General features: G+C 50.8%; 12 protein-coding genes across 12 annotated transcripts; 9 read left to right on the top strand and 3 right to left on the bottom strand.

Moving 5' to 3' along the window:
- Nucleotides 1-51: 51 nt before the first annotated feature.
- On the bottom strand, nucleotides 52-1152 carry GL50803_0013283 (uncharacterized protein; the record flags this gene model as incomplete). The annotated part of the gene is made up of 1 exon (XM_001704806.1): nucleotides 52-1152. One exon carries the CDS (start codon nucleotides 1150-1152, stop codon nucleotides 52-54), a length of 1101 nt encoding a protein of 366 aa, XP_001704858.1.
- Nucleotides 1153-1215: 63 nt separating this feature from the next.
- GL50803_003202 (uncharacterized protein) lies at nucleotides 1216-1479 on the top strand (the record flags this gene model as incomplete). Its single annotated transcript, XM_001704807.1, has 1 exon — nucleotides 1216-1479. The coding sequence occupies one exon, from the start codon at nucleotides 1216-1218 to the stop codon at nucleotides 1477-1479; it is 264 nt and encodes an 87-aa protein (XP_001704859.1).
- A 128-nt stretch (nucleotides 1480-1607) lies between these two features.
- GL50803_0013282 (uncharacterized protein) lies at nucleotides 1608-3845 on the top strand (the record flags this gene model as incomplete). Its single annotated transcript, XM_001704808.1, has 1 exon — nucleotides 1608-3845. The coding sequence occupies one exon, from the start codon at nucleotides 1608-1610 to the stop codon at nucleotides 3843-3845; it is 2238 nt and encodes a 745-aa protein (XP_001704860.1).
- A 49-nt stretch (nucleotides 3846-3894) lies between these two features.
- GL50803_0040517 (uncharacterized protein) lies at nucleotides 3895-4578 on the top strand (the record flags this gene model as incomplete). The annotated part of the gene is made up of 1 exon (XM_001704811.2): nucleotides 3895-4578. One exon carries the CDS (start codon nucleotides 3895-3897, stop codon nucleotides 4576-4578), a length of 684 nt encoding a protein of 227 aa, XP_001704863.2.
- Nucleotides 4579-4666: 88 nt separating this feature from the next.
- Nucleotides 4667-6154, bottom strand: GL50803_0033037 (Zinc finger domain; the record flags this gene model as incomplete). Its single annotated transcript, XM_001704812.2, has 1 exon — nucleotides 4667-6154. One exon carries the CDS (start codon nucleotides 6152-6154, stop codon nucleotides 4667-4669), a length of 1488 nt encoding a protein of 495 aa, XP_001704864.2.
- A 73-nt stretch (nucleotides 6155-6227) lies between these two features.
- On the bottom strand, nucleotides 6228-8579 carry GL50803_0015823 (1,4-alpha-glucan branching enzyme; the record flags this gene model as incomplete). Its single annotated transcript, XM_001704813.1, has 1 exon — nucleotides 6228-8579. The coding sequence occupies one exon, from the start codon at nucleotides 8577-8579 to the stop codon at nucleotides 6228-6230; it is 2352 nt and encodes a 783-aa protein (XP_001704865.1).
- Nucleotides 8580-8756: 177 nt separating this feature from the next.
- Nucleotides 8757-10694, top strand: GL50803_0022308 (uncharacterized protein; the record flags this gene model as incomplete). Its single annotated transcript, XM_001704815.1, has 1 exon — nucleotides 8757-10694. The coding sequence occupies one exon, from the start codon at nucleotides 8757-8759 to the stop codon at nucleotides 10692-10694; it is 1938 nt and encodes a 645-aa protein (XP_001704867.1).
- A 12-nt stretch (nucleotides 10695-10706) lies between these two features.
- On the top strand, nucleotides 10707-11792 carry GL50803_003582 (uncharacterized protein; the record flags this gene model as incomplete). Its single annotated transcript, XM_001704817.1, has 1 exon — nucleotides 10707-11792. The coding sequence occupies one exon, from the start codon at nucleotides 10707-10709 to the stop codon at nucleotides 11790-11792; it is 1086 nt and encodes a 361-aa protein (XP_001704869.1).
- Nucleotides 11793-11840: 48 nt separating this feature from the next.
- Nucleotides 11841-12245, top strand: GL50803_003581 (Intraflagellar transport complex B, subunit 20; the record flags this gene model as incomplete). The annotated part of the gene is made up of 1 exon (XM_001704819.1): nucleotides 11841-12245. The coding sequence occupies one exon, from the start codon at nucleotides 11841-11843 to the stop codon at nucleotides 12243-12245; it is 405 nt and encodes a 134-aa protein (XP_001704871.1).
- Nucleotides 12246-13590: 1345 nt separating this feature from the next.
- On the top strand, nucleotides 13591-14331 carry GL50803_00135725 (Ankyrin repeat protein 1; the record flags this gene model as incomplete). The annotated part of the gene is made up of 1 exon (XM_001704820.1): nucleotides 13591-14331. One exon carries the CDS (start codon nucleotides 13591-13593, stop codon nucleotides 14329-14331), a length of 741 nt encoding a protein of 246 aa, XP_001704872.1.
- Nucleotides 14332-14394: 63 nt separating this feature from the next.
- GL50803_0061490 (Kinase, NEK) lies at nucleotides 14395-16812 on the top strand (the record flags this gene model as incomplete). The annotated part of the gene is made up of 1 exon (XM_038046276.1): nucleotides 14395-16812. One exon carries the CDS (start codon nucleotides 14395-14397, stop codon nucleotides 16810-16812), a length of 2418 nt encoding a protein of 805 aa, XP_037901539.1.
- A 162-nt stretch (nucleotides 16813-16974) lies between these two features.
- GL50803_0061489 (Ankyrin repeat protein 2) lies at nucleotides 16975-17733 on the top strand (the record flags this gene model as incomplete). Its single annotated transcript, XM_038046275.1, has 1 exon — nucleotides 16975-17733. The coding sequence occupies one exon, from the start codon at nucleotides 16975-16977 to the stop codon at nucleotides 17731-17733; it is 759 nt and encodes a 252-aa protein (XP_037901538.1).
- Between the last annotated feature and the right edge of the window lie 384 nt (nucleotides 17734-18117).

Below are 18117 nucleotides of genomic sequence, written 5' to 3'. Positions count from 1 at the left end.
CAACCTAAAGCCTTGACCTTAAAGACTCCAATGTTTTGCTTAAATTTACGATCACAACACGCTATTGGAGACGCGGACGCCCAGTGCCATCGCTTCCCCTAGCAGGGAAGCCCCTACAGCGTCTCGAGCCTTTACGTTCTCTGGCTGTAACATCAAAGCTGGAGATTTCCAAAGAAACACCGCCATGCTAGCAAGCATGCGTACGCGGTCCGACAGTCTGGACTTGTTGGCCCGAGGAATCTGGAAGCTGGGATCGTAGTCTACTGAAAGCTTAGAAATACTGAAAGCAGAGTACAACGCCGCCAATTTGTATGTTTCACAATCTAACTTGCTGAATTCGCTCTCATCATCCTGCCTGTTAGAGCTAAAATTAGATAACATTATGCTCCGTACATGCAGCACTAGGCATGTTAGCACGGGTATGATGGTGGACGAAAACTGATACGACGTAGAAAAGAGCCGCTTTTTTCTTTGCACAACTCCCCGGGCCACAAGACCGTCCAAGATCCCATACTGATAACTCAGCGCTTCATCTATTAAGTAACGGTTAAGTCCTGGATCCGCAAACACCCCGGTTAGAGAGTAGAACCCTTTAGGATATTGAATCAGGGATGGAGCAGCACGGATTGCATTAGCAAGCGCACAATCTATGGAATTGTCAAACGGCTCAGTGAATCGAAACAGAAACTTCTCGGCAGGGAGTGTCTTTCGAATCACTGCTGCTAAACCCGGTGCCGTAGACGCCTCATCCAGAGTATACACCTTGTTGCTGTATTCAAACCCAAATTCCAGTTTGTTGGCCACCCAGCTTGATGCTAAGAAGACGTATATAGCATAAAGACCGAGACTGACTCGCCGCATGTCAGTCTTTCCTACCTGATAATATGGAAGGACTATACTTGCCTCTGTGAAGGAGAGGATGGATGGGTCATGATCGCCCTTCTTCTCTCGTATGGAGTCGAATGTTCTGCGAAGTGCTGTACTTAGAGACTGCAGGCTTTTCGAAGCTCTGGTTGGCTCATTTACCAAAGGCGTTGCAACGTGGACTGCGGACTTTTTACTGTCACAATCTTGTTGGTCAATATGCGCAGACTCAATGTGCTCAGAGGCAGGCTCATTTGATCTGTGATCATCTGGAAAAATAAACTCCATGTACTGGAGCTCCAAAGACGATTAAAAATTTCTTCTTATCGGACGGAGCAGGGAGCTGTCTTTATGAGGCTGCCAAGAGAGGTTCAGCGTTTAAAAGACGCACTGATGGACGATTTTAAACAAAAATACCAAGACGTTGTAACGCGCCTTGCCTTTGAATTGTATGTCCCCTTACGACCAAGACAAGGGACTCTGACAGACACCCAAAAGGAGCAGATCAAGGCGTTTGCTCAGAAGTTTGGGTCTGTGTTCACAGAGATTGCAGATTCTATGCTGGGGAAGACAGATGACTTAGCAGAAATAGTCCCCTTTAAAAAGTGGCACTAGAGTGTCTCGCCGCTCGGTATTGCGCCATCTTAGTTCTACAATAACTTGCTGTTTGATATTGTTTTTGTTTACGATGGTTCTTGCAGAAACGTACTCCAAGCAAGTACAATAAATTCTAATTTTTGTCAATGGAGCGGATAGTTTCGCCCACAGGTCGGGTTAGAAAATCTCCGAAACGCGACCCTGGATCTCCTCGTTCTGCCGTTCGAGCCGTTCAGCATATGACGGCGGTAGTTTCTGGAATAAGGGCTGAGTCTCAAGGGGCGACCCTTACTAGGGGCAGGCTGGAGAACGTTCTTCTAGGACGCACGGCATCGGCACTTTCGCAAAGTATTTCTTCGCGTGCCGTGTCTCCACTCAAGAAACCACCTGGTTCTAGTCTGATGAGTCTTATCGATGCTAACCAGCCAAGGCCAGTGATGAGCAATAGACGGTCCCCACGGCCAACGCGGTCCGCACGCAGTAGAGAACTTGGCAAATGCTTTGCAAACGTGACATTTATCAAGACCCGTGCAGAAGGATCTAATTCAATGTATTATTCGACACAGTCTACGTTAGATGAAAGCGGAGAGCTTCGATCTCGCCCTGTACCTGACTTGGTAGAGGAGATCAATGCAGTACAGCTGAGAAGTATGCATGGCGAGATCCAATCTCCGTCCGAGTCTATTTCTGAGACAACTAATATTCAACGAACATCATTGCAGAATATGTCAACTAAGGCTGAATGTAGTTTTCCCGCTGATGTCCAATCCAAAGACAGCGACCGGCTGTCAGAGACCGATCTGGTATTCATCGACCCAAAGAAGTCATTTATGCAAGCCCAGGCACGCCGGTTTATAGCATCTGAAGCATCTCCTGATAGGGGTCTGCTTTATTGCTCAAAGGCAGCTCGGGCTCTTAGCGTGCGAGGAAATATTGTACCTCAGATACCCTTTAGCAAGAGCTCTGGTACACCAGGTGTTTCTGCATCAGCAATTAGAAAGCAGCCGCCAGAATTATTTCGGCCATTGAGTTCTAGTGGACGTGATTCTTCCTTTAGCAGACCACGTAGTACATCTACCAAAATACAGCCACCCCGAATTAGCAGCCAACCACACATTAGGTCCGTCAGTAGTGATGCTCGAACATCAATCAAGCCAGCTGCGCGTCTCGTCTTTCCAGTCCCACCAAAGCGCCATCAACTTACTCCACGTGAGCGCCAGGCACTTGCACACAAGAGAATGCGTCGAGAAACCACATGGATTAGTGACCAGTTAAATGGGAGAGCTCTGAGTTTTGCAACACTTCACCGGAATGCCTCAGCTTCCAGAGATGCCAGCGCTCGACGATCGTTGTCTGCCCAGAAGACCTCTTTTTGTATATTTACTGGACCACAACGGATAGCCTCACCTAGAGTCAAGCCAAAGCAGCAGTGGATACCAGCGCAGGAGGCATGCTATACAGATGATCAGGACCACACACCCAAAGGACGGAGTGGTGAACTTCGTTGCTCCCCGCATTATGTTGCTTTATCGCCAACATATGCACAGCCCATTGCGCCCTCTCCCATTAGAAACATGGACATGACCGACGTTACATTGTATAGCCCTAATCCCTCCCTAGTGTACCCACAGAGGACCGGAAGCATAGATGAAGATTTAGTGAATGCAGCATCAGCCAAACGAACCATGGTTATTGAGCCCAGACGCGCCACCACAGCCACAATGGAGCCGAATGCCATGACCTTAGATAGATCTCTAGACATAAAACTGCAGGGAGAACGGCCCAGTAAGCCGATGTATACTAAAGCAGGGCAAAGAATTGTCCCTCCACAAACCATTAAGCCTCCAGCGCGACCTGCTCGACCTATTCCTCCGCCAAATCACAACCTGCAAATATATAAAAGGTCCCCATCGAACTCTAGCACCACTGCAAATCAACCACTGTTGCGACATGTTAGTAAAGAGGTAGAGCAAGAGGCAAAACACGTGGTATTAGAAGATTTGGAGGACAGGCATAATTCCTCCACACCTCAATATGTAGCCCCTGGTTCTTCCAACATCATCTCTGGAGTCTTTGATTTAAGAGAGTCAGCGCTAAATCGTTCTTCTACCAAGCTAGATGTTGTCAATCTGTTACCGTACTTTTACTATAAACAAGGAGAGACTATAACACTGGCCCAGCTTCCTGAGATAATGAAGGAATTAAACTATAACATAGATGCTCTGAAGATATCGGCTATTAAGCCGCAGCCTCACGACCAATCTTCAATCTTTTTCCAGGCGCGTGTGCAAACCCCGCAAAGGCGTGCAACCAGCAGTGGCACGACGTATGAGAGGCGCAGAAAGAGGCCAAAATCTGCATCATCTCCTCGAATGCGTATATGAGTACAGGGGAGATGAGCGCCTATCCTTTAAATTAATCGCCAGAGCGCGAATGAATTTTGCCGAAGAGCAGCAGCATTCCTTTTCAGTTAGCAACAGCGAGTCTTCTTCATGCATATCTCAAGAAGTGGCAGATTCGCGGACCCCGTGGTCACTAGCTTCCTCGCGAATGCACACTTCGGCCCGGTTGAATCCTACAGGGGCAACACGCTCAGTTCGAGACCTTGGCACTCGTGTCTTTTATAGAAATTCACCCGTGGGCTCCCTTTCAGAGCGGAACCTTGCACTAGTGGATTCTATGAATAGGAGTGCCCTTTCCGAAGCGAGTATGTCTGTCATGTCTCCACGGTCGGTGCGTGCGTTCCAGAGGAAGCCAGGCCTGTTTTCTGTCCATAAATATGCGTCAGCTCTCGCTTCTTCTCTCTGTGAGGGGACCCCCAAGGATAAGCTCACGCCTAAGAGCGTTTTGTCTAGAATAGCGGATAATACCAAACGCTCCCAAGCAAACCTTGACAGAGTCTATGCATACACAGATATACCGAAGAACCCCGAAATCACCAGCCTGACTCGCAGCAAGGATCCAGACATTGCCAATAGTGTTCGCCGCTTAGATCCAGTGAGTCGGGAGCTAGCGGAGACAGTAGCACAAATTGCCCATCATGTCACGCGGGATGAAGCTCTTGCCTTCGGTTTTGACGACGATTCTAACGTTTATGGACTCCACGTCAGTCACTGAATTTACTGCCAAACTACCCTCAACCATTCGCACACCCATATTTATTAATACCTGTTTTGGGATTCTGTAGGACTATAGATAGGTCTGCTTAAACTGGAAAAGTGAAGATAAAGATTTTGAATAAGACTGGATTGATTATCGTCTCGTCGACGCTGCGAACAAGCTCCCATGCCTTTGTGATGTATTCGCTTCTACTGGCATCTTCCACTATTTCTAGGCACAGAGCCAGACACATGACGCACTCGATAAAGCACTTGGCTTTGTGACCGTAGTGTCGTTCTAGATAGTCCACAGTAAATAAGATATATTGCACAGCCTCCTTGATGTCTGCGCGGAAAGCCAACCGTTCGTCTTCCTCGCGCCTTCTATCTGATCGTTGGAACTCTGCCATGAACTTGCTAAGTATCTGACTATCTGGCTCACAGCTATTATCAGTGCAGTAGTGCTGTATCCCGATAACATATGGTGCGTAAAACTGGATAATTGTCCCCCGCAGCATGTCCTGTGCTTGCAGCATTACTGAAACCGCATGAGACTCCTGGGATACCATAGAAAGAATAAGAAGCTTAGAAACAGCGTACAATTGCAAACACGTTGACATGCTAGTGGGGCCGGATGCCAGTGCAGCAAAGTAGCAAGCTATAGCTGCTGTGTCCAAAGCCTCCACATATAGGTTCTCGGCTGCTCTAAGACGAGTCTCTGTGGACCAATAGCGGCACGATAGAAAGGCAAGTCGAATCCCTTCTTTCGTTCGAAATATTTCGTCACTAATGCAATTGTCTAGGTATAGCTCAGAGCTCGAAGACTCCTCAGCCTTCTGCAGCTTCTCTGTAGATAGATCCTTACTCACAGGATGAGATGGTAATTTTAGACGAGTACTAGTGCTGGAGAACGCTTTTCCAAAGGGTTTTGTTAGCTTTTGCAATCCTTGCGACTTTGTATTAGATAGCTTCGCTGAAAGGCAGCCAGTATTCCGTCCAGTAAGCCTATTCACCACCTCGTTGCATTGACGGACATAAGGTCTCAGGTGAGTCTCCACCAGCAACCGCAGTTCTGTCTCTTTGCCTAGAAGTAGCCACCTTGCTCGCGAAGCGTATCCACGTGCCGCGTCTTGTGCTCCTGCCAGACACGCCACATCAGCAAGGGCTAGGAGGGGTGGTATTAATTCTATAGAGTTGTCCCCATGGACAGCCTTTGCAAAAATCAGAGAGCGCTCAGCTGCCGGAAGGGCCAGTTCATTGTTCCCTTCTAGTACATGCCGTCGTGATTCCAAATATGCAACGCGCCGACACTCGTCCTGAAGAATGGTAAGCTTTGTAGCAATCTCTGGCCGAGTACGTGTGGCCAGAGGGAGTTTCATTATCTCTCGTATGGCTGACTGCCTGTCGCAAAGCAATGAATGGCATGCAAGGTCATCCAGCAGCAAGTGCTCGCGACAACAATAGCAACTCCGGCACTGTGTACAGAGAAAGGACCCTTCTGAATTGCAGATCACGCAGAGGTACTTCTTCCCACGAGCAGCCGAAAGACCGTGGACGGAGATGAACTTTGACGGCAGCTGCTGCACCTCTGCCATCCGCAAAATTGATAATTTTACTCCAGAGCACAAAATCTCTTGAGCTTCAAATGCTAGAGGAACTCTGCCAATTCTATAATGGTGGATTCTTCTTGGGAAATAGCTCCTCAAAGCTCTTAACAGTATCTGGAATGGAGACAGTCCCCTTAGAAAGCTCAAGAACATAGCCACATTGGCGCTTTATCCATAATTTAATGTAATATTGCAACCCATTCATCTTTCTATCCCACTGATCTTCCTTTAAGTCATTACTTTCTTTATTCATCTTGTTGCGTGTTACCAGTTCATTCCCTTCCGTGGTCCCCGATTCATCTCCTCCATATTGAATACTATTTGTGTGGAAGATAACTCGATATGTTCCCTGTTGACGAACAGGTATAATGGCCTCATAGTCAGGGTTAAAGGGGTGAAGGCTGCATACAAAAAGAAGATTCTTCCGCTCGAAAACTATGAGCTTCTCCTCGTTATCATCACGGGTAATATATTCCCTTTCCACGTTCCATTCATGGCAGGCATTGAGGTGCATAAGATCCCTGTCAAATCGGCCGAGGTCTGCATAGCGTGTTGTTTGACCGTCCTTCCCCCAATAGTCGAGGTTCCACTGCCTTCGACAGTAATGGTAGCTCCAGCTATTACCTACGCGTGGAAAGTCAATCCATTCTGGGTGTCCGAATTCATTGCCAAAGAAAGTGAGGTATCCCTCACCTCCAAGACCCATCGTTAACAGACGAATAACTTTGTGGAGACGGATCGCACGTAGAGTTCTTTCATTTGCCTGGTGCAGAATACTCATCTGATCATATATATTCTCGTTTAGTAGCCACATGCTCAATGTCTTGTCACCAACCAGAGCCTGATCGTGGCACTCACAATAGACGATATGCTTCTCTTGCCACCTACGGTTTGTGAGTGTGTGCGTTATTTTTTTGACATCAATACTTTCGAAGTCATTGAGACCTGTGTCAAAGCCATGTTTCATCATGTTGATCCACAGATCTGGGACAGCCATTTGAAAACGATAGTCAAATCCTATACCCCCATCTAGTATTGGTGTCGCCATGCACGGGTAGCCTGAGACGTCCTCTGCTATTGTCAGGATGTCACGGCCTTCAGTCTGCTCAATCATCTTAATGAGGACATGAGCCAATCGCAAGTATGTTAGTCCACCAACATCAACCGCTGATTGGGGCTCGTCAAAGTACTCTCCGTAACGGCCTGTATACCCAACACCTGCACTCCTGTGATAGTACATGAGAGACATCACCCCGTCAAACCTGAAGCCGTCGATCTTAAACTCCTGGAGCCACCAGCGCACATTTTGGAGCAAAAAACGAAGAGTCTCCGGGTTCTTGTAGTTGAAAATCTTGCTGTCCCACAGGGGATGGTCCTCCTTATAAAAGAACATCGTACTACCGTCCCAGTCTGCGATCCCGTCCTCAACGTTCTTCGATGCATGTGAGTGAACTAAATCGAGAAGAACAGCAATACCTGCCTCATGTGCTTTGTCTACAAGGTATTTTAGATCGTCGGGCGTCCCAAATCTTGAACTGGGGGCAAAGAATGACGTGACCTGATAACCAAACGACCCATAATAAGAGTGCTCTTGGATTGCCATTAGTTGTATTACATTGTAGCCCTTTTCTTTGATGATGGGGAGGAGAATGTCTGCAAACTCTCTGTAGGTATTTATCTTTGGCTCAGTAGAGCTCATGCCAACGTGGCACTCGTAAATCCTGTGTACCTTCTTGCGCAACCCTTGTGGACTCTGTGACTTGAATGCGTATGGTCGTGTGAGCTCTTCTCTTTTTCTTGCATCTGCGTCTGCTGCGTGACAATAGAACAAGGGTTCCAACTGACACCTCTCATGGTTATGAACAGCATAGAGTGTTCGTTGGGGCATGCGATAGATTTCTTCATTCTTGTCACGTGTCACCATGAAGACCTTGAACTTTGCCTTATGGTGAATTGGGCAGTGAAGCATATTCAACTCCTGGTTGACGTAAAAAGGGATCCGACACTCCCAGATCCCGTATCCTTTATTGACTCCTGGGTGTGCAGCCTTGTCCCAGAAATTGAAGTCACCTATAATAGATAAGAACACGGCGTTCTCTGCCCACTCCTTGTAAATAAGATGAATGCGGCCGTTGTAAGTGGCGACATCTTTACAGATGTCATCCAGGTCCGAAAGTTGATTAAGACTGTACCGGGCATCATCTACCTCTACGTAGAAGCCATAATCAACGTAGTTTGAAACGCTGTCAAAGCCTCCAAGGTCATCAGAAATGTAACTAAGCATGTGCTTGAAGTCTTCCCACCTTGATTCCACAACGCCCACATAGTCTTGCAGGAGAGGGTCCACTTGCAGAAGCTCCCTCCCAGACATCTTGAGCAGCTTCCCGCTGATGTTGTCTACAAGAGGAGCCATAGGAAAAGAATTATTGGGCAAATTAATAGAATCATGAAACAGGAATTACAAGGTGGAATGTCAAATTATGCACGTTATGCTTTGCTATTTATCATTCAGTGCAATTAATCCGTGGGCCAAGCGCTCAAAAGGGAGCCAAGCTAGCCCTACTAGCCAATCGTAGTATAAAGTTAAAAGATGCCTGGCAATCTCGAGGAAACGTGCGATCCAATTGCACCAGAAGCAACGACAACAGCAACACGTGTACAACTCAGCCAAATAATTGCAGCTCTGCCGGCCAGCGTACAAGAAAATGTGCACTTATCCATCACGGGATTATCACATCGAATGCCTTATAGTCGTCTTCCTCATGAGCGCAAGGCAAAAAGCAGACTATTAGCCAATGCATCAAGCCTCACGCTTCACGATGTTCCCATCTGGACATCTAGGTCAGGGGCTACCCTCATAAGTATCGAATCTTGTGCTGTTACACAACCAATGTCCTTACTTCAGCTTCCCTTTTCCGTTCACATGAGAGTGGAGATCCCATCCCAGGGTTGTCATGGAGGTGATGCTAAAGGATGCACTGATTTTCTTGTTGACATGTGTCATCCAATGCATGCACTGACCGACGCAGATGTGCCCGTCTGTATTGTATCTGTAACTGTCAAAGACAATATATGTCATGTTGTCCTTGTAACATCTGCCGGGTCCCTTCTTCTGTGCATGATATCTATGAGTTCACGCATCTTATCCTCCAAGGTTGTCCTTGGATATAACGTAACAATGTGTTCTATGCTCCAAAATACCCTCTACTTTCTCTCTAATGGTCGTCTATACTCCACAGAACTTAATAGTGTGCACGTTGTGCCGCCACTGCAACTGCAACCGCACTTAGTTCCGCATGGGGCTAAGGTACTGACCCATATATCAACTGACTACACAGAGGTTCATGCCATGTCTTCGACAGGAACGGTGTACAGTGGAACATGCAGTGGATTAGTGCGGGTGTGCAGTTTTGAGAGCAATAGCATTGTCTCGCTTGTTGCTGTATCTGGGAAGAAAGTTGCGTACGCCATTCTTCGTTCCAATATGACCGCTTATCTCTGTACCAGCCACGGAGATACTTTGACCACGTACAACGCCGTTCTACAAATCCAGCAAACAGTTGATAAACAAGGAGTTCTCTTGCTTCTTCGCGGACTGATTATCTTAATCTATGGAGATACAGCTTATTCGATTGTTATATCATCAACAGCTGATTTGGACCTGTTGGATGCTTTTTCTTCACGAATACTATCTAGTAATATTATGGGAAACACTCTGGCAGTTGTGTATTCCTGCGGAGATGAGTGCTTTCGGTTGACAGCTAGGTTCCCACCGTTATCCAAATCACAGCTGAAACGGATGTCGCTACAGAATTGCATTAGCATGCAATCCACAAAGGTGAAGCCAATCGGAATAACTGCGTTGGCTTCTTCCGGCTCCTCCTTTTTTATGTTGACAGCCCATAACTCGCCCTTTTGCTCCGTCTATTTCTTAGCGCTCTGTGAGCGCTCTAAGCAGACCCACAAAGCTGGAGCTGAGCACTGCATATTTGGCAGCAAATGTGTGGAGCCAAGCTTGTGCTCATTGTGCAGATGCAAATACAGTTGGAATACCGCACCTTCTATAAATCCTGATCCATCTGGCACAAATTTAAATTGGTACATAGCCGCTCTTACAGAAGCAGGGAGGTGTCTGGATTATGATTGTGCAATACAGATAATTAAAAAGGAGATAGATTGCGATAAAGTAAAGACAGAACTGATCAATCAATATGTAACTAGCCCGCTTGCTCCATTTTTGAACTCATTTGTGCTCGATCTAGCTCAACTCGAAGTGTTGACCCAAACTGGATGCTCCTTTGTGGCACTTCATGTTGCTATTCTCATAGTGCAGCGCTATGGGGCGTCTACTCCGTGGCTTACAGCACTTGTTTGTCAAGACACAAAGATGTCAAAAAGACACCTTCGTGACCTGGCGTCAATCTTTTCACTTCACCTTGGTTTCTTTGGAATCCCTGTGCTGGGAAGTCCAACGCGGCGCAATGTAGCGTCTGACTCCGCATTAAATTGTGAATCGGCGGAAAATTAAAAATCTGACAAAATGCCCTTGTCACCAAGTGTGCAGAATCGTACAAGTCGTCTTCCTTTTGTGTCCGACGGATTCATGTTCAAAGAACACGTGCGTCGGTTTAACAATATGCAGCGGACGATTCAAGAGCGCTTTGGTAAACCGGCGCAGTACATTTCCGGGACAGATGGCACCCGCGTTTCTTCTCCGTCCGCCTCGTTTCTCTCTAGGGGATCACGTGCTTCCCGGGGTCACGGATCTAGAAGCATGGGACCAGGGGGCAGCAGGCCATATCTTTATGATGCCGCGGGGACTACCGAGTACTATGGCCAGGAGGGCAGTCCACCACCCCGATATAACGCTAGGTCACAACATAACAGGGAAATGGAGGATGAAGAGCTGCTTCAGTACATAGAAAATCGCCATCGTACAGAACGTGGTACTCGTGATCATCAGTTCAACGGAAGCGGAAAACCTGGCCGGCGGGATGTTTACGACGTGCAGTCAGCGGCGATGGCTGGGTCTAAGAGCCAGCGGGACCAGGCATACAAGGGGTACGAGACAACTCAGTATAATCAGCGAGGAGAAGGTTCTAACAGCAATGTGCAATACTCTCTGCAGAGCGGTGAATACGACGTGCCAGACATCCATGACTCCCGAACAGCTGTTGTGGCGTCCTCTCAGATCACAGATGGTCCCGCACCAGGGAGGCAGCGACCAAAGAGGCACTCTGGCGCGTTTCTAGGAGACGAGGCCGCACTAGTTGCTGACTTAGAGGATCTATTTCAAGGACTCCGAGCAATACGCAACCCTGGTCATTCGAACATCGACAGCAGTGTCAGTACTCTTACTCAGTCCTTTATGGAAAGTAACTCGATAGTCAAGCGGGTTTACAGGCCCCATCATCAGGCGCTAGACTTGTCAGAGGAACTGATTGACAGGATGGATGAGTTTCTTAGGAGCACATCAGACCAGCAGACTCTGGCTGCGGCCAAGCGGGCGATAGTAAAGATTCATCGGGGGATGAACTCGGATTCTGCCCTGGAGGTCTTTATGGCAGAGTGCCAAGACAATCATCTAAGTCAGGTCCTCACAGCGATGATCCTCCAGGTGCTTTGAGCTATGTAGCGACTCACAATGAGATAGTAAATTGCAAACAGCCCAAAAATGACAGAATCGGCTTCTGATGGCTGCATTATGTTTGACGACGATCAGCGCGTGCGCATCCTGCACGTGGCTCACAGAAAGGCTGCTGAGGATATTGTCGCGATTGCTTCAGAATATCAGGAGGCTCTCGGAGAGTTTGACCAAGCATCTTCTTACATCCACACACAGCTCGAAGACGTGTCAGCGGAAGCAGAAGCTAAGCGGAAGCTTGCTCTTAGTCTGTCAATGAGTATCGCTGCCCAGGACGTCTCAGCTGCTCACTCTGCCGGCGTTAACCTTCTAAAGCTATCTCTGCAAAACGCGGAATTAGAAAGCGCAAGGTTTGAAACACAAGCTCTGATGTCTATGCAGGATACTTTCAAGCAGACCCGTACTGCAATTATAGAACTCTTCGGAGGTCAATAAAATTTACATAGTCGCACAGGTTCATGGCCTAGTTTACAAGTAATTGTCAAGGTTAGTTTGCTAGCTATTGTCTGAGTAAATCTCCTTGTGCGGGCCGCTTCACCAAGCGGGTCTCCTGCTTGTCCATCTGTCTGAAATCCAGAACCCGAAAATTTGATGCTCTTGGATTCCGGCGGGAGGGGAAGAACTTTATGTTCATCTCTCTTGGGAGGTGTTGCAGGTTTCCTGCAGTGCCTTCTAAGGACTTCCCCCTCTATGGCCAGCCCCAGGGGGCCTACCGTCAGTTGTGGCAACGATCTTGGCCATGTAGCCCAAGGTCACCTTGTTGTGTTGGCGCTCCATAACGAAGATCGTACGTGTCATAGCCTCAAGTGTCGACTCGGGTTCCTCCTCGCCTCCTCGTGGAGTGGACCATCGGTCCTGCTGTCGGGGTGCGCTCGCCATGTGTCCTCCTGGACTGTAGCATGTGTCCATGGACCCCCATGTCGACCCTTGGTTGGCGCGGAGGAGATGCCCGGCCCGCCCTTCTGCTCATGAACCGTAGTGCACCTGTGGTGCCAGATGGTCAGCAGCCAGTACACACTCGCAGGCACACACCCTGTGCAGTGTGCCGGCTCGGCTGGTGTGGTCTGCACCCATCCGTGCCGCAGAGTGTACGTGGAGCCATGGGTCGTTCAGCTGGAGAGGCTGGCCCGGCCACAGCTCTTCGAGGGGCATGTCCGGGAGCATCGGGGCGGTCAGGGCACTGTTCGTGTATGATGCGTTGCCCACCACGGGCCGTCCCGCTCGGCAGCCTGCTGTGATGCCACGTCTCACGTCGAGGTGTCAAGCACCGCGCAGCTGCTTGTGGTGGACTCCCGACCGCCGCTGTCCTGCGTAGCCAGGAGCTCGGTCCGCTTCTGCCCGAGCCAGGCGTCCACAGGGCAGGCCTGCCCTCCGAGGGATCCGTAGGGGTCGCGTGGTGAGTCTATCTCGACCAGTTCGGTTTGGCTGGTGGGTGACTGGCGCATCCACTGCCAGCTGCAGATTCTCCGGTGCATTCATTATCACCTTGGAGGGAGGCATAAAGTTCTTCTTCCGTCAGAAGTGGATGATAATCTGACTTGCGAAGTTTGAATCTCGAATGGGTGAATGAACAAGAAACCCGCCCAGCATGATGGCCCGCATGGATGGAGTTGCTCGAACGGCAGCTGAAAAACAAACTTCGATGAAACAGAGTAAATTCTTCTGCTCACAGCGTTCCTGACATCATGGCCGAGGCCACCCTTACTGTTCACTTACCACACAAGGCAAGAAGGGCAGAGGGGATCCAGGGCGTACAATCTGTGTTTGGTGCGCTATCTGGATGATCTGTAAACAATACCGTGAATCGCAAGTTTACCAGTGCACGCGTTTCCTTTGTGACCATGGAATAAAAATGTCGTCTACAGATGATTCAGATCACTGCTCTCAGGAGCACGACGACACCCCGCCCCTCATGTCTGAGAAGGACACAGATGAGGAGGATGTGGGCGAGAACAGCCCCGCTAGGCCTCCGCGAGCAATTGGTGAGGATGAGGATGGCGTCACCGACCTCATGAAGGCGGCCAAGCGAAACGACGTGGATGCAGTGAAGCGCTACATTCCTCAGCAGGCAAGGATGGTGGCGAAGCTTGTCAGGGCAGGGATGGTAGAGATATACGAGGGGACAGCCATGATGGTCGCCGCGGTGCTCGGACACGTTGAGGCGGTGAAGCTGCTGATGAAGCACGAGCGTTGCATGAGGAGTAACAATGAGTACACGGCCCTCATGTGGGCGACAGCCAACGAGCGTATCGAGGTTGTGAGGCTACTCCTGGATGCTGAGGGCTGCATGGAGAGGGACAGGGGCTGGACTGCCCTCACAATTGCAGCATACTTTGGTTGTTTGGAGTGTGTCAAATTGCTGTTGGAGAAGGAGAAGTACATAAGCAGCAGGTCTGCTCTTTGCGTAGCTGATATGAACGGTCATTCCAAAGTGGTGTCTCTTCTCAAGAGTGAAGGCGTTGGACTGGAGGAGCCCTGTCTACGGATGCCGCCCAGAAAGCCCGTGAGTGAACGCGCCTAACTGTTGGTTGCATTTGATGATAGATCGGATTCCCCTCAAGCTGTGCAGCAAACAGACACCCTAATGAAGTGGTGGCTGTTAGTGGGTCACACAGCCACCCGTTTCCGCAGAGGCCAGGGGGAACAGACCTTCTCACCCTCGGTCAGCGCTAGGACACCGGTGGGTGAAACGGTCGCACAGGTGGCCTTCTCGCTCCTGATGCAGAAGCCCTCCGCAAGTATTGGACCACTACAGATCTGTAGACATAAACTCCTGTGGAAACGGATCGTTTCCAAAACTGTAGATTACCAAAATAATAAAACCAGGATGCACGCTGCTTCGTCTGGATCCGCAACAATAGCTTTCAGTGTCCCACCGTTCACTCTCAGAGGGCTCTACAAGCAACTGAATGACGTGCTTAATGAAAGTCCCGCGGGAACAGTCTACTCTCTCAAGGATTATCTGGGCCTCGCCGTAAAGGAGGTCCTGCTCGACGGCCTGGACAAGGGGGATCTGGACACCATCAGACTAGAGCTGGCCACCCTTCTCGACCTCTCCCATCCGGGGGTCCTCAAGCACCATCAAGTGGTCGAGGATGATGACTTCATCTACGTCGTCACGGACCGCCACGACAAGACTCTCGAGTGCCTCCTCACTGAACACAAGCGAAGGAAGATCCCCGTCCCTATCGCTGTGATTCTCTCCGTCCTGAGGCAGGTCGCTGCCGCCCTCGCCTATCTCTACGGCCTCAGTGGGATAGGTACTAGGGGGCTCGTCCACCGCGACCTCAGGCCTGCCAATATATTTATCAGCGCAGATGGTGAGTACTTCGTCATCGCTGGTCTCGGCCTCTGCAGGAACGCCCTGAGAGGCGGGAGCATCACCGCGATAACAAGGCCGTACATGGCCCCCGAGGTGCTCCTCCACAACGAGACCAGCCCTGCCTCCGATGTGTGGAGCCTCGGGGTCATCGTCTACGAGCTTACTATTCTGAGGAGACCGGACTTCCTAGAAGGTAAAGACCCAAAAGACGTCTTCGTTGACGGGTGGAGGCCGAACCTGAGCGGTGTCACTGATGGCTTCATAAAGAGCATTCTGGAAAGGATATTCGTGCTGGAGCCAGAGAGGAGGCCGACGGCCAGGGAGCTGCACGAGACGCTCGCCACAGCAGAAATCCCAGTTAGTGAGCTGGGGCATCGGTGTGTGGCACTAGAAGACAAATGCAGCGCCTTGGAGGCTGCTTTGAACAGTGCTAATGCTAATATCGTGCTTCTGAAGGACGAGCTCAAGGTCGAGTCGGATAAGGTCACTGCTCTTGAGGCAGCCCTCGACGCCAGGTCTGCTGAGATTGCCTCTCTAAAGGGCGCTCTTGAGAACAGGCCAAGTGAGGCCGACGCCCTGGGACAGGAGCCCCGACTCAAGACCACCAGGATCGACGCGCTTGAAGATCAGTGCAAGGAGTATTTAGCCATGATTAAGGCACTGGAGGATAAGCTTGCACAATCTAGTAGTGGGATGAACACGAGTAGCCCCCAGATCAACCTCTCCGCGCTGCCTCAACTGATATACGCTGCACACACGAATGACATGGAGACTGTCCAGATGCTGGCCAACGAGAAAGATTGTATCGGTCAGCGCGACGAGCGGGGGATGACGGCCCTCATGCACGCGGCCCAGCAGGGGCACATTGGTCCTGTCAAGCTGCTTGTTGAGAAGGAGAAGGGTCTCAAAGATAAAAACGGCTGGACCGCGCTCATGCACGCCGCACACGGGAACCATCCTGAGGTAGCTAGGATTCTCATCCCTCATGAGCATGGGAGGAAGAGCAAGAACGGCCGTACTGCTCTGATGATTGCTGCACAGGAGGGCCATGCGGAGGCTGCTTCTGTTCTGGCTCCGTACGAGGAGGACCTGACCGACAGACAAGGCAACACGGCCCTGATCCTTGCGGCAGAGGCAGGACACGAAGCTGTGGTGGAGGCTCTCGACCCAACCGATGATAGGGGCGTCACAGCGCTCATGCGGGCCGCGAAAAGAAACGACACATTAGCAGTAAGCGCACTCATACCCGTCCAGAAGAAGCGATTGGCACCTACTGGGACAGCGCTAATACAAGCAGCAATATGCGGCCACGTAGCAGCAGTACGACTGCTGATGCCATATGAGAGTAGGGCACGGGATGGTTGTGGTGCGACCGCCCTCATGAAGGCTGCCTCTGAGAATCATGCAGAAGTAGTGCAGCTGTTGATGGAGCGCGAAGGCTGCATGCTGGATCCCCATGGCTTACCCGCTATCGTGCACGCAGCGTATGGCGGCCGCTTAGAGATAGTGAAGCTGCTATTTGAAAAGGAGGGGCATCTAATAGACAAGTCTAATGAATCCTTCTTTGATAAGCTTGAGGCCAAGGGCTACTCTGAGATAGCATCCTTCCTTAGGGACAGCCGTACACCGGGCGCCGATGACTGCAACGATCACCAAGCTGCTCCACGAGCTCACGAGTAAACCCGTCGTTCCCTTCACGAGAAGCAGAAGGCCCTGGAGAACAGGCCATACGGACCAGCGCCCCATGCTTCTGGCCGTGCCAAAGTGCCATGAAACAGCGTCTCCAAGTTTTCTATCAATTATGTCTTATGAAGAGCCGCGATCGCAATTGGGAGGCAAAGAATGGCACTTATTGAGGCGGCCAAGGAGAACAGGCTGGACTACGTCAGGGCCCACAAGGCCGCGGACGCAGGCCAGAGGGACGCAGACGGGAAGACGGCGCTCATGTGGGCCGCCGAGGCCGGGCACACCGCCGTCGCCCTGGAGCTGGTCGACGCAGAGGCGGGCCTGGTCTCGAACGACGGGTCCTTCGCGCTGATCGCGGCGGCAAAGAGGGGGAACCTCGAGCTGATCCAGGCCCTTTTCGAGAAGGAGGGGAGGCTGCGGGACGCCGGCAAGCTCTCCGCCCTCAACCACGCCTCCAAGGCGAAGCAGTTCGAGGCGGCCAAGGTCCTCCGGCTGAAGACCATCGAGACGATGGACGCGGCGATGCTGGAGCAGCTCCGGCAGAGGGTCGCGGCCACCTACACCGAGATGGCCAAGAAGTCGCAGCAGGCCGAGGTCAAGAGCCACAACATGGCCATCTTCCGCTCGTTCTTCGAGGCGTTCTACTCCCTCTCCTGCTCGGGGATCGACCAGGGGGCGGAGATCTCGGAGGAGCAGCTGAACAAGTCCCTCGAGAAGTGCCTGGGCGAGATCCGCAAGCTCCTCAACTCGAAGAAGTACACGAAGTGCGTGAAGTGCCGCGCCAACGCCCCCAACCTGGTCTGCATGCCGTGCAAGCACTACGTCCTCTGCAAGGACTGCGGGAAGGACGTCGCCAGCAAGGTCTGTCGTGCTTGCAACAAGCCGGTCGAGGAGTTCATGGAGGTCTTCAAGTAAACGCCAAGAGGTGCTCCACGTCTGCAGATGTCCACCTAGTCGGGGCTCACCAGTAGGATTGCTTTGGCAGCTGCGCCACGAACCACACAGGACAGAGACGCGGTGATTGGCGCAGCCCCAGAAGGAGCCAGCGGACGCGACCCGTGACAGTCTGACAGGACCAGATTTGTGAAGACGTCTGTCTCTACAAGCCCCTCCACCCAGCGGCCGTAGCCGAGACCCACCCTGGCCCTCTTTCCCATCAGTCCACCCAGGCAAGGTTTACTGTAGAACCGATGCTTCCCGCTGTTCAGTGTATTTGTTTGACTAAAGACACGCGGGTCCTTTTCAGATGCGGCTGCAGGACCATCCCGCGTGGAGCTGGGAGAGCGCAACGGCCTCCTC

This window comes from Giardia intestinalis, chromosome 1 (genome assembly GCF_000002435.2).
Source record: "Giardia intestinalis strain WB C6 chromosome 1, whole genome shotgun sequence".
NCBI classification, from domain to species: Eukaryota; Fornicata; order Diplomonadida; family Hexamitidae; genus Giardia; species Giardia duodenalis.
Note: the sequence above shows the minus strand (reverse complement) of the source record. Positions and strands in the feature narration are given on the sequence as shown.